The 13,196-nt window shown below is 41.1% G+C and overlaps 1 protein-coding gene across 1 annotated transcript in view; it reads left to right on the top strand.

Moving 5' to 3' along the window:
- foxn2a (forkhead box N2a) overlaps positions 1-12,135 on the top strand; it is a 52,436-nt gene extending 40,301 nt beyond the window's left edge. Inside the window, exons 7-8 of the mRNA XM_067988762.1 lie at positions 2,165-2,279; positions 4,457-12,135. Coding sequence (XP_067844863.1) covers positions 2,165-2,279; positions 4,457-4,952 — 611 coding nt within the window. The 3' untranslated portion in view covers positions 4,953-12,135. The remainder of the gene's footprint in view (positions 1-2,164; positions 2,280-4,456) is intronic.
- Positions 12,136-13,196: the final 1,061 nt, after the last annotated feature.

Genomic DNA, 13,196 nt, shown 5'->3' with positions numbered 1-13,196 from the left:
GAGCACACAGTACTCTAACCGAGGCCTAACCAATGGTCTGTATAAATTTATCATTATATCTTTGCTCTTGTGCTCTATGCTCCTATTTATCTACGTGCACTCACCCTGGTGATTTTTTTTTTATGGCTTTAACTATCTGCATTTACTTTCAGGAAATTATATATTTGAACCCCTAGGTTTCTGTGTTCGTCCACACCTTTTCAGCATCTTTGCATTGAGTGGATACTCGCATTCCTTGTTTTTTCTCCTAAGATGTGTTATCTTGCACTTCTCTGCATTAAATTGCATTTGCCACCTGTCCATCCATTCTGCTAACCTGTCTACATCTTCCTGCTGTCTTTTATAGTCCTCCTCACTGTTTGCCAAACCTATTTTTGTGTTGTCAGTAAATTGAGATTTTCTTTTGTATACCCAAGTCCAATCATCTATATATACACAGAGAATAACAGTGGACCCACTGACTCCTGGGGTATAACACTTGCGAGTCTTCTCCACTCCAGTGTTGAATTTGCTGACTAGCCACAGAGGTGGCCATGGCGACATTGTTTTAGTCGCATGCACTAATTTTAGTAGAAAATATCTTGCATTCACTCACACAATACAGGTAAATGTACTTCAAGTGTATACTTGCTTAACAAACATCTATAGCATTCAGTAACCAAGGAAGTAAAGCACTCACACACTCTACTTTTCGTCGAAACCTTTTTGTGCGTTTCTTAGTAAAATGGTAACGTACACATGCATTTGCCGTGCGAATATGTGTATTGAGAGCACATGACTAACGATGATGTCTATTACTCATTTTTTCTTTACTAATCAGAAATGGAATTAGCTACAGGTTAATGTAGCTGGCTAATGTATTGGACAACACTACTCTTTTCCAAGCAGCACCCTTTTCCCTACGCTTTGTTTCCTGTCTATCAACCAACTTCCTATCCGTGCTGCTACATTTCCTCTTATATCATATGCCCGATTTTTTTTTCCAACAAGCCTCATGTGAGATGCCTTATCAAACATCTTCTGAAAATCTACATTCACTACTGCCTTCCCCATGCTTCAAAAAAATTAAATTTGTCACATACAATTTGCCTTTAACAAATCCGTGCTGGCTGTCCTTGAGTAACCCATGCATTTCTAAATGCTTACACATTTTATCTCAATTAATGGATTCTAAGAGTTTAACTATAACTGGTGTTCGATTAACTGGTTACCCATTTTATCCTTCTTGAACACAGATGTTACACTGGTTACTTTCTAGTCCCACAGCACCATTTACATATTTAAGGAGGATTGAAAAATTGTGGCCAAAGCCTCCCTCTCCGTTCTGGCCCCTTTCAACTGCCTAGGGTGCATAGCATCAGAGCCCAATGACTTATCCACTTTGAGCTCAGCTAACCTTTTTTGAGAGTGTGAGGTTCCACAGGGGCCAGCAGCCTAAGTGCCCATTATTCAGGTGTGAGCCTAGACAGTGAGTGTTGGCAAACTCATCAATCTTGGGGGCACAGAGATGAGCTCAAACCAGTCCTCCTCCAATGTCTACACACATGCACTTTTCAATAAGAAACAGTGGATATGGCTAATATTTTTCACCTTCCTTAGACCAGGGATGCTCAGGCCAATTGTAGCACCCCAAATGCTGCTCTAGCTGAGATCAGCCAGCTCACCTTCATAGTCTCTGTCCCACATTTGCCAACTAAGCCATGGGAGAAGACCCTGTCACTTTATTTTTAAATTCTAAAACCCACACAATTCAGTTGCAACTTTCTTTTAGTACTTGCCACACAATCTGTGATGACCCCAGTTTCCAGAGGCTGAAGATTACCTTAAGTAATTTGACTGAAAAACTAAATAAAGAACCAATAGAGAAACATAAGTACCAGCATCAATCGGCTCCGCTTTCTGGTGTCGTCCTGCAGTAATAGAGATTAGAGTAAACCAATAACCTAGTAAAAAAAAAAGTAAAAACAATTGTCATTTTAAAAAGTTGAATTACAACCCCATTCTTCTGACAATAAAACCAATAAGCTCCCCCAACACTTTCTTTAAAGTATTTTTACTTAAAAAGGAAAGACCCTCCCCCAACACGTGCAGAATGTAAAATCAGAATTTTTTCCTTCCAATCACGTGATGATCAAAATGTCTCTACTTTTACTTATTTTGGCAGGTGGTCCATCTCAGCAACACAGTCCAACATTGAGCCGAAAACGGAGTCACAAACGTGCGTTTTCAAAGCTTGCACCCATTACAGTGAAAATGTCCGAAACCACACGCAGAACAAGGTAAAGCAATGTTCAGTTTGCTGCTGCATAGCAACTGAGCTTTCTGTAATGTCCTTGGGTGTGAATGTGGTGGAAAATGACCTCACTTGAAAAGAGAATCCTATTAGCTCACTGAATAATTTCACCTGTGTGAAATTGAGCCATACGTACAAAGCAAGAAGGTCTCCAGTCTCACCCCTGGTTTGTGGGGAGTTATCTGACCTCAGCCAGGCCAGCAGCAGGGATGTTACAGTTGGCCTTTGTACCAGAGAGAGGAATAAAATCAGTTTGTGGTACTGAGTTGCTCCAGTGTTGTAGATTACAATTGTATTTGAGAAAGTGAATTGCTTCTTAGAGTAATCTGGAAATCAGGTTATAGAATTGGCCTGAATGGTAATCCTAAGCTGTTTTGTGCTGAGAATGTTGTGGGGGAATGGGGATATTTTTCAATTATTGATTACTGCAACAAAATGGGGCAGAGTAACCATCTTCATCACCCCTTCAATGCCTGGCTAGACTGTTTTTAACTTGGTCGTTTACACATTTCAGTCAAAATGCTAACATTGTTGGACAGAATGGTTTATATTATTACCAAACAACCACCCCTCTCTCTCTCTCTCTCTCTTCCCCCAACATAAAGGTTAAATAGGTAGAGGCTAAAATGGCATGCCAGGTCATATATGCCAACTACCTGTATGTATATCTCAGTTTATATCTATGCTTATTCATTTCAGAACTACAATACAGATGGTAAAATATTTTGTGAATGAATGGCAATCTGTCACATAAGATATACATTAATTTCTGACATTTTTCTTTAAATGCAAGACTCTAATTACCATCAAATAATGTGACTTCATACATCATACTATGAAGAAGGTTGAGGAAGGCCATTCAGCCCATCTTAGTTCATCTATTCAGAAAGATCCAACAGTTCACCCACTGTAGCATCCAATTGCTTTTTAAGTAATTCCAGGGTTTTCACTTCCACTACTCCATCTGGAAGTCCATTCTATGTGTTGCTCATTCTGTATGGAAAAATTTCCTGTAACAGTCCTAAATTTGCCTTTTATTTTGAACCTTTTGTTCCTTATCCTACTCTTGCAATTTAGTTTGAGGTAATTTTCCCTATCTACCTTTTCCATTCCGTTTACCATTTCACAAACTTCACTTCGTTTGATACTGAAAAGCACAAATTTCTGCAGTCTTTGTTCATACTTCAATTCTCTGACACTAGGAATCAGTCTTGTGGCTCTTCTCTGGATTAGCCTCCTATATTTGAATGTCTACCTTGTGTCTTACTGACCAGACTAGACACAGTACTCAATGTGTGGTCCATCTAGGGCATTATATAGTTTGATCATGACTTCCTCTGATTTGTACTCTGCTCTTTTGGTTGCATAGTTCAGGCATTCTATTTGTGTTGTTGATTGCTAAAGAGATTTAGCAATCAACTAAACCCCTAAATCTTTTTCAACGTCGTCCTTAGCTATATCAACACCGTTCATGGAGTACGTGTGTTGCCCATCTTTCCTTTCTACCTTAAGTATTTTACAGTTATCCATAATAAATTTTATCTGCTATTGTTCTGCCCACTTACCTATTTTGTCAAACTGATTTTGTGCCTCCTGAGCTACACCTCCTTTGATTCTACTGCCTCTCCATCTGACCAATTTGCATTGAATTTCTGAATTCAGTCATTGATAAGTAATAGTGGTCCCAACAACAATCCCTGAAGCACCCAACTCTGCATTTTCCCCATTCCAACACGACTCCTCCAAATAGTATCTGCTCATTTCTATCCTGCAGACAATTTGTTATCTATTCCCAATATTTAACCTAAATTCCCCACCATTTTGGGCTTAAGTAGCAGCCTTTCTTAACTTTGTCAAATGCTTTCTGGAAGTGTAGTTATACCTCTATTTATGATTTTCCACCATCCACTTGAGATGCCACTTCTTTAAAAAGTAAAGGTTAATAAGGTAGTAATTTCCCCCTCTGAATCCATGTTTAATATGTTATTATTGTACAGATAATCCTCAGATACACGCCTGATAATTGATTCCATTATTTTATGTTACTGAAATGAGACTAATGAGTTTATGGTTGCCTGTATGTGCTTTTTTGAAAATGGGGACCATGTTAACTTAACAAATTTCGAATTGCATTCACTCAAATTTTGATTTCCTGCGTTTCAGAGAGAATGTGGAAACTTCTCCATTAGAAAAAGCTGCCAAGAGTCTGTCTGGGTTACCAGTCGTCAATAATGATCCTAAAGAAGATCACAATTACAGTGCAAATGGCACCGTGTCTCACCGCAGTGAGTCCAGGTCCAGTGTCTCATCCTTCTCCTCTGTGGAGGAAGTCTATGAGTTCATTCCGAAAGCTAGCCGTGGAGGGAGCGACGGAAGTGAAGGCTTCCACAGCGATGAAGAGTCTGAGGTAGATGACTGCGAGAATGAGTCAAATGTCCTGCTAGGTGCCAGTGCTTACAAATCCCAGCGATGTGGAAATGATGCCTCTAGTGTGTTGCGTTTGGCTGGAAAAAGCTGCAGAACAGTGCAGCAAGAAGTTGATGAAGAGCTGAAGGAGGCCGCTGGTTCACTTTTGCACCTTGCTGGAATCCATATGTGCCTGGACTCTTTGGTCAGTAAACCAGGAAAAAGTCGGAATGAAAAACGTAGTGCGAAATAGCCTGTCTCCTCCCTTCTCTGCCATTGTGCGTCAATGTGGCAATATTCTTCAGTGGAATTCCTTCTCTAAAGGAAGACAAAAGCCATACGAAGACTGAGGTGTTTGCCCTTCTACGTAAACTGCCATGTGTTTGCACCTTTCTGAAACAAGAAGCTCATGGGGTTGTATAAATTCTTTAAAAGTGGACATTACAGCAACCAACACATGCAATGGATCAGCATGCATGTCAAAGTAGGTGTTCAGGCTGTTTTATTGGTTAAAATTTCAAGCAATTGGAAAGAGAAAAGATTGTTTTTTTAAATGAAAAAAAACATGATTATTCAGGGTTGAAAAGGGGTGGTGGGGCTTTGCAATATTTCAGACATCTTCAAGATCATATACTGTATTTTTCAAACCTAGCATGTTGGTGATGATATTTTTAAAAAAATTATCCCCCACTTTTGTTTCTCCTTTCTCCAATATGGTTTCCTTGGTTCCCAGAGAACATTGAGCTGCCTCTGATGGTACATCACTGCTAAATGTCCCTAGATTTAAAAGAAAAATTCCCCCTTCCTCTCTCAAGGTGTTGGGGCACAGTTCCACTGACACCAGGAGCCCCCAGTAAGCACCATTCTTCATGCATAGGCTAACTCGACTGGCTATTTGACTGTGTTTTACATCACAGCCAAGATAATTCAGTCCTTATCGATGTCCAAGTACACACATTTTCCAACATGGGATCACTGGATAACCATCAGATGTTCCAACATGTTGGAAAATGTGTGTATTTTTCCCTCCTCGCTGGCCTAGGAACGCTGAAGGTAATTGTAGTGCTCCTTAACTGCTGCTCAGGCTGCAATCAGCTAAATTAGCAGAGGCCGGTGAGAAGGCTGCACTTTACATTGGAATGAAGTTGACATTGCTATGCAGTTTGTTATTTATTTATTTTTTTAATAATTTCATCACCAATGGCCGTGCTTCCATAGTCTTTGGAGAACTGTGTGATGGCCGTTTGTAGAAATTGTTGGTGGGAGAAGATTACTTGTATAAATCAAATTGTTCAAACAGAAGCTACAGTTGGTTATGTTAAACTGATCATATTATATACCTTGTAATAACCACCTGGGAGTCATGTGATAGCTCAGTCCCCTCGTGGCTGCATCAGAGGGTTGGATTACCTTTACGTAAGCAAGCAATACCTCTAAACATCACTGAGCATGCGCTTTAGAATTAAACTAAGCGTGCAACGCAAAGACAACTTAACTATCCTTTTTTTTAACTCAACAAAATATATTGTGTTGAGGTGCAATGCTGTTGAATCCTGGACTCCAGGTGATGTTTATGCTAGTGATTTATGACCTCCTCTGAATCCATTGACAAGGGTAGGGCCTTGTAACTCATTCCAATACGCTCGGGTTTTTTTTCTTAACTGTTATTCTGTGAAAGTGTATTATTTTGTTCTGCACCATACCATCTCCAGCTGCAAAATTGGATGGAGGGGTTGCCAGCTGCCAAACCTTTACTAATGCCAGAAAATTGTGTGAAATCAGTAGAATTGATTGCTCTCCAGGATTTTTCCTCCCTCACCACAATGGGAAATCACCAATGAAAAATCCATCTGCTACCACACTGGTACAGTGTGTTGACACTATGATATGCTACCCTCTTTATGCAATTCTTAACTTCTAATCCTTGATTTGGACTGGCAATCATGTCTCAAGAAATGCCACATTATTGTGATATGGTACTATAGTTTAGTCCAAAATGCTTTAATGGGTACAATGTTCTACTTCTTGGCAACGACCACAATATCATGTTTTTTTTTGGTGGGGGGAAGGAGGGTCCAATTGGATCCATTCATCTTCCTTTACTTGCTGATGTTAGCTTATTGTACTAGGAATTGCTGACACAACTACTAGTCCACCTCTGCTCTGGAAGCTCACCAGAGCCACATGCAGTAAAATATTTTTATAGTGCTGTGTTATAGTAAGACTTTTAAATTAATGTATATTGTTAATGGCCTCCTTGCTGATGCAGAACCTCCACGTTGAACACCCTAATGTAAATCCGACATTTGCAATATGGTTTGGCTTTCATGGACAGGTACTAAAAAGCAAGGGAAGGACGGAGAAATGTTACCTCCTCCCTCCCTCCCTCCCTCCCCCCCTCCGCCCCCAACCCCCGGCGGGAACGGGCAGGAGAGACCTTCTGCTTTACCGCCCCGTTCCTGCTGTATTCCTACTAGGCTACCACTTTAACTGCTCACTACAGTTCGGTAGCTGAGGCGCTTACTGGAAGCAGGCGAGAGCCTCAAAAACTTCAGCTAATCAGAGTCCCTGATTAGATTTTAACTCAGTCCTGAACGGGGAAGCCACTGCGACTTTCCCGCCACACTGAAACAGATCAGTAGCTATCGGGAGGAATAAGGGGCCTGCACACGTAAGTCAAAATCTTTCTTTTGTGATGTCAAGAGGAACAGGAGTGCTCCTGGGCCCCACACTGAAAATCTTGCTGCCCTGGACTCCATCCCCTCCCTCCCTTGAGACCCTCCCACAACCCACTCCCCGCAATTTGCCGGAGTGCCTATCTTTGCTGCTGGCCCGTGGCATCTGGCTGTCCGAACTTCCATTCCCACCGGCCAGCTTCTATTTTCTGCCCATTTCAGGTGGGCAGCTGACGGGCAGCATGCAGATGAGGCAAAGGAGTTAAAGTACCACGGGCCTGAAATTTCGGCCTGCGATGGCATTTTGCAATCCCTTCACCCCACCCCCCCTGCTCAAAACTCACTCTGAGTTAAAATTGACCCCAAAGTATACAGGACTTCCATATGTTGTAGGTCTACATTATAGAACCACACATGTCCATACTTGATGGTGTTTGATGCCAATGTCTCTACTATTACCAACTGATATTTATAGGCCAACACATCAGCTTTCTCTTTGGAGGAATTATGTTGGGAATTACATGGTTGTGTCCATACAAAGCACATTTCTGGAAGTGAACCATTTAATTTTGGATGCCTGGGAATACCCTTTGAGAAGTACATATGTACTTCTCATTGTCTGCTATTTTGTGCCATCTGGAGTGAGAATTCTTCTGCCTTTTACAAGATTCTTTTTTCTCCTTTTTGTTTTTTCACATTGTTTTCTGATCCCAGTGATTTTTGGAGGCCTGAACAGCGCTGCTTGGGGATGAAAGTTTCTTCATTTTAAAAAAAGTGCAGGGCAGCTGGTACAAAACAATCTGCTTCTTTTTGCCTTGTAGCAATATACAAGTAATAACAGAAATGTATAGGGAGGATGGACTATTTGCCAATACCAGGGAATAGTGCCCTTTCTAAATAAAAGGTTTTTCTTTTCAAAATCAAAGCATTTTTTAAAAACTTGTGTTCCACTATCAGCCAAGCATGACAATTATTTGCTGAAGTTTGAGGTTTCTGAACAGTTTCATGTTGGTATGCTCCTCGGGAGGGATAACGGGTCTGACACAGAAATTAAACCTCTTGTAAGACCAGTAAAAGTACACTGTGTACCAAGGGAGAGATAGGGTGGGGAGCTTTCTTCATGTTCCATTGTATGGAGCATTGCATCACATAGTCAAGCCATTTCCTGTCATTAATCTATTTGCCAGATTTTTGTTGCTCACCAATGTTTTCACAAAAATCCAGTGTGAGGTAAAATGTCTGTCTATAATGAGGACATGCCGACTGCACTGTTTAATGTACAATTCAGGGAAATGGCGCAGTGGCATTGATTATGTGCAGACCAACAAGCCTTCGTCACAGTGCGGTGGGATGCCAGTTTGTTTTTCATTTACTTATTTTTCCTGAGCTGAGTTGAGGTCTTTTTTCACCCCCTCTTCTCAGGTGAATGGAGGGAGAAATCTGAGGACAAGTTGACCTAGGCCACAGACTGACATTAGGAGCTGTCATCTCTTTGGTTACGGTACGGTGGGGGGAGGGCACAGTAATGTTTTTTAAAATTCTAAATGTTGAGATTATTCAGTGGATATTTTGAGCCAGTTGCAGGATGCTGCTACTTCGGCAGCATAAGCAAATTGTCTTATAACATCCCACCTCAGCACCACAGATTGAGCAATGCAATACACAAGCTGAAAAAGACACTCTGAGGCCGCATAACCACGCACATAAATTAATTTACTTTCTCACAAGCAGGAAAACAAACCGTAAAATATGATGTCACATTTACTGTGTCTTGCTTTTATTTTAAGATTTTTTAATTAAATCATTTGCAAAGTTCTTCTCTTCCTCCTGAATCCTAAAATACTCAATAATTAACAGTGGACCAGCTTCTAAGGACTCGTTATTTTCACACTAATTCCACTTCTTATGTTCTATATGGCTCAGTACCATTTTTTTTAAACTAAACAAAATAAAAGTAAATAGTTCTCAATCAAATTTGCTGTTTTCATTACACAGGGGTAGGTCAGCATTCTTCCTAAGCTTCAAAATGTAATTGTGGCACTGTTGTCCTGTACATTGAGAAATGCGAGCACAATTCGCCAACCATTGTCTTCCTCTTTCTCACAACAGCAACCAGCAGTTAGGTGTTAATGCAAATCAACAGCATATAAGTTCCATTTTTTTGGTCAGCTGATTCTTTGATGTGCAGAAACCCATCATCAGGTGAGAGCCTCCACATCAAACAGTTGAGAAACCCACATTAGTAGATTTTCCGTTGGCCTGTTATAGAATGTACGTGGGGGCAACCCTACTCACCTAAAATGCAAGACTTGATAGGTTTCCAAGAGTTGCAGTGTTGGGGCCACGCTGAAATTTAACCGGCTAACACGATGCAAGTTTTCAGCATAGAGAAATGGTAAACTCCTATTGCTTGTCTGGTATATACCCTACCTGGTACACAACTATGTGTTGCACACCAAAAAGTGGCCAGATGCATGAATTTTTCTCGTTTAAGCAACATTATCCTAGTTTTATTTTTAACTGCAATTTTAAATGCACAGTAATTGTATAGAGCTAAAAAGTAGATATTGTTTATAAATAAAACATTAACCCCCCCACCCCCACTGGAATGAATAGATTTGAAAATGCCTGCCACAGGAAATAAAATAGCCACCAGCAAACAAGTTATTTCTCAATTATCAAGACCTATTATTTGATTATACTTTTTTATTAATAGTATAGGATCATAGCTGGGGTTGTTTGGAGCAGAGCAAGTACTGGTTTCCTCTTCTGAATGGGACTTTTTCATACTTGGTCGGGCACTGGCTACCCTCTAGTACGTTGCCAAGGAAGATATTCATGTGCGAACAAAGATAGATTGAGGATTGAAACTGGGACTATTCTTCCTGGGCTGTACAGTTACACTGAACTGTGATTCCACCAACTGAGCCAGCAGGGAAAGCTAGAAGTAAAAAAAAAAGAATTCCTCCAGAGGTGGTTTTTCCAATTTCCCCCCCCCTCACCACCCTCCAAAGCCATTGACTGCTTGCTGGGATACAGGCACTACTAATGCACTGCACATCCGTGTCCAGAACCAGCATGTAGATCAGATTAACATCAGGCATGCATCCTATGCTGGGAGCTTACAGAAATGCTTGGGAACGGGGTGGAACTGGTCGACTGTTCCCAAACCAGTGTTATGGATGGGCCTACCCTCGACTGCTACTGTCGTAAATGAATCACTCTGCTCAGATGTGTGCAATTTTTAAAAAAAAAACAAATTCAGCTGCAGAATGAATATGGCACTGCTGTAATGCAAAACGGATGAGTGTCAAAGGTTCTTACTCTGACCCCAAATGTGAATGTTTAATTGGTGCAGTGGATGGTGGTGATCCTATTTGTTTCTCCGTTTCATCATTTCTCCCTTCACCTTAAAGTGGCAGTTCATGCTGGTGTATAGTTCTGTGGGAACCAGCAGCCCTCCTTTACGTTGTACAAGTGATGATTCTTCATGTGTGAGCCCACACAGTGAGTGTTGTCGCTATAGGAGGAGGTGATATCACAGTCGAAAGGGTCACTTAACATAAACAGCCATATCTACTTTCCAACAGGAGTCCCTGGACAGCAATCAGATGTGGGAACCGTGGCAGATTTCACACACACGACCACCCCCCTCCCCGCTTCCCCTCCGTCCTAGCTCAGGCACTGAGGCCAAGTATGAGGCTTTTGTTCTCCCCTTTGAAGTAATCCGCAGAGTTTTTAATTCTTTTTCAAAATAAAAAGCTTATGAACAACCTCCAATAGAAATGGGAAGCAATATCTGGGGATGTAATTCTAGGTGTTGATTGCTATTATTGGTGTGTGTATGTGTGTATATATAATATATATATATATATATATATATCCTAATTCTGTGGGAGGGGTGTTCAGCACCTCTTGACCACTATACATTTTGGAGTGGAGTGAGAACCTGAGAAGCTCTTCTAATAATACTGCCAATCAAGAAGTCAAGATGTGTAACTGGACAAAATTAGTACATTTTGCATTGGGTGATTTGAGTGAAAAAAACCCCTGCAGAGTAGAGGTTTACAGAAGTATCTTACTGCCATAGCTGTATATCCTAAAGCTGTTCACAATGTTATACATATTATATTTTATTTCTCAAGCTGGTGTGGCATTCTGCCTGAGCTTGCATTATGTAATTTATATCTTGTTCCACTGTTGTATTGAATACTGCACGCAGTAAAGCCTGAATGGTGCTCAGGTAGTTGTAGAATAATGAAACACTTTAAAATAAACTGGTGGTGAAGCAGATCAATACAGAAGTTGCAAAACCTGAAATTCACTGAGATAAAAGAGCAAACACATGGATGCAAAATGTCATTATTCCAATACTTTCTGTTCTAGTACTTTCTAACCAAAAAAATTGACATTCTTAATATTTCAAATGCCAACATAACTGATGGTTTCAATTTTTTAAATATAAATCAGTAAATAATTGCTTATCATAATGGGGAGAGGGAAAGATGGGAGTGACTTACTGTGTTACAAAATTTGTACTGATTGCCTGGTGCCTGCAATGCAGGTCGTACCAAAACCTTCTGCCAATCTGAATCTTGAAAAGGTTATTGGAATCTTTGTTTTAAAACTGTTTAATTACACCATCAGAAACATGTATGTTACCCTGTGTTCATAAAAATGTTTTATAATGTTTATTTTCACCAAAGATATGCAAATTGCATACATATGGTATTATTGAATAAACTTTTTTTTGTTTGTAAATTGCTGGCTATAATTGTGTTTTCCTAAAATTTGTGAATGAAATGTCTATTTTATCCCCAGTCACTGGTCTGCATCAGCCATTACAACAGATCTGCTCCTAGGCTTGCACCCACACCACTGTGAACTCACTGGTAGGAATCCTGTGACTATAGCCTCTTGAAAGTATAGCCCAACTTTAACTAGGCACATTTGCACGCTTTATATAGAAAGAAAGACTTTGAGCTTTTTTTACAATTTTCACACCCATCTGTGGAGGTGGGGTTTTTTTTTCAGCTCCTTGAAGCCTTCTGGATCAGCCATGCACCTTTCATGACCAAGAGGACAGGCTGGAGAGTCATTCCCCCAACTGACCCCAATGCCACTAAATTTGAAGTGTGTGCATGGCTAGAGGTTGGCTAGCCTCTGATTTTTAACCCCCCACCCCCCCCACTTCATCCTTGTGTGGAAGCATCTGACCTCCACACAGAAGGACTGCTGAAATCAGGAACTCATCACTTAGGGAACTGGGGGAATAAAGCTGTGTCATCACTCCATGGTAAACGTTATATTAGTTATATATAAGGAAGAATTCACCATATCAGAATTCTGCTGATGCTAATGGAGCTTTCTACAAAAAAGAAGTTATAATGGTAATCTTGTCCAATTTTATAATTGCAGTTTCCAGTTTGAGGCATGTTGCATATTCCATACCAATGGTGGCGGGTTGGCAGCGGGCCGGGGGGTGGGGGGGGTGAAGGTGCACGTGGCAAACCCGCATGAACAAAGAATACAGTTTCTGACACGATCGCACGTTGATTGATAGTGATTAACGTCCTCTCCGGGTTTCACGCCTGCCAGCTAGCCTGATTGACCGGCTGGCTGCTGTCAGGAGCTGCAACACGAGGTGGGGAGTGGGCGAGAAAGAGAGAGGGAGATGTCATCCAACGCTGGAACGGAAATCCGGGGGTGGGGGGTGGGGGGGGGGGAGAATGGAAGATCCCGCGCTGGACTGGAAGAGCGGGGGTGGGGGAGAGTGGAAGTTCAGGAGGACATCGGGGGAAGAGGGGGACATCGGGTGGGGT

The sequence above is a fragment of the Heptranchias perlo genome, chromosome 8 (assembly GCF_035084215.1).
Source record: "Heptranchias perlo isolate sHepPer1 chromosome 8, sHepPer1.hap1, whole genome shotgun sequence".
NCBI lineage: Eukaryota > Metazoa > Chordata > Chondrichthyes > Hexanchiformes > Hexanchidae > Heptranchias > Heptranchias perlo.
Note: the sequence above shows the minus strand (reverse complement) of the source record. Positions and strands in the feature narration are given on the sequence as shown.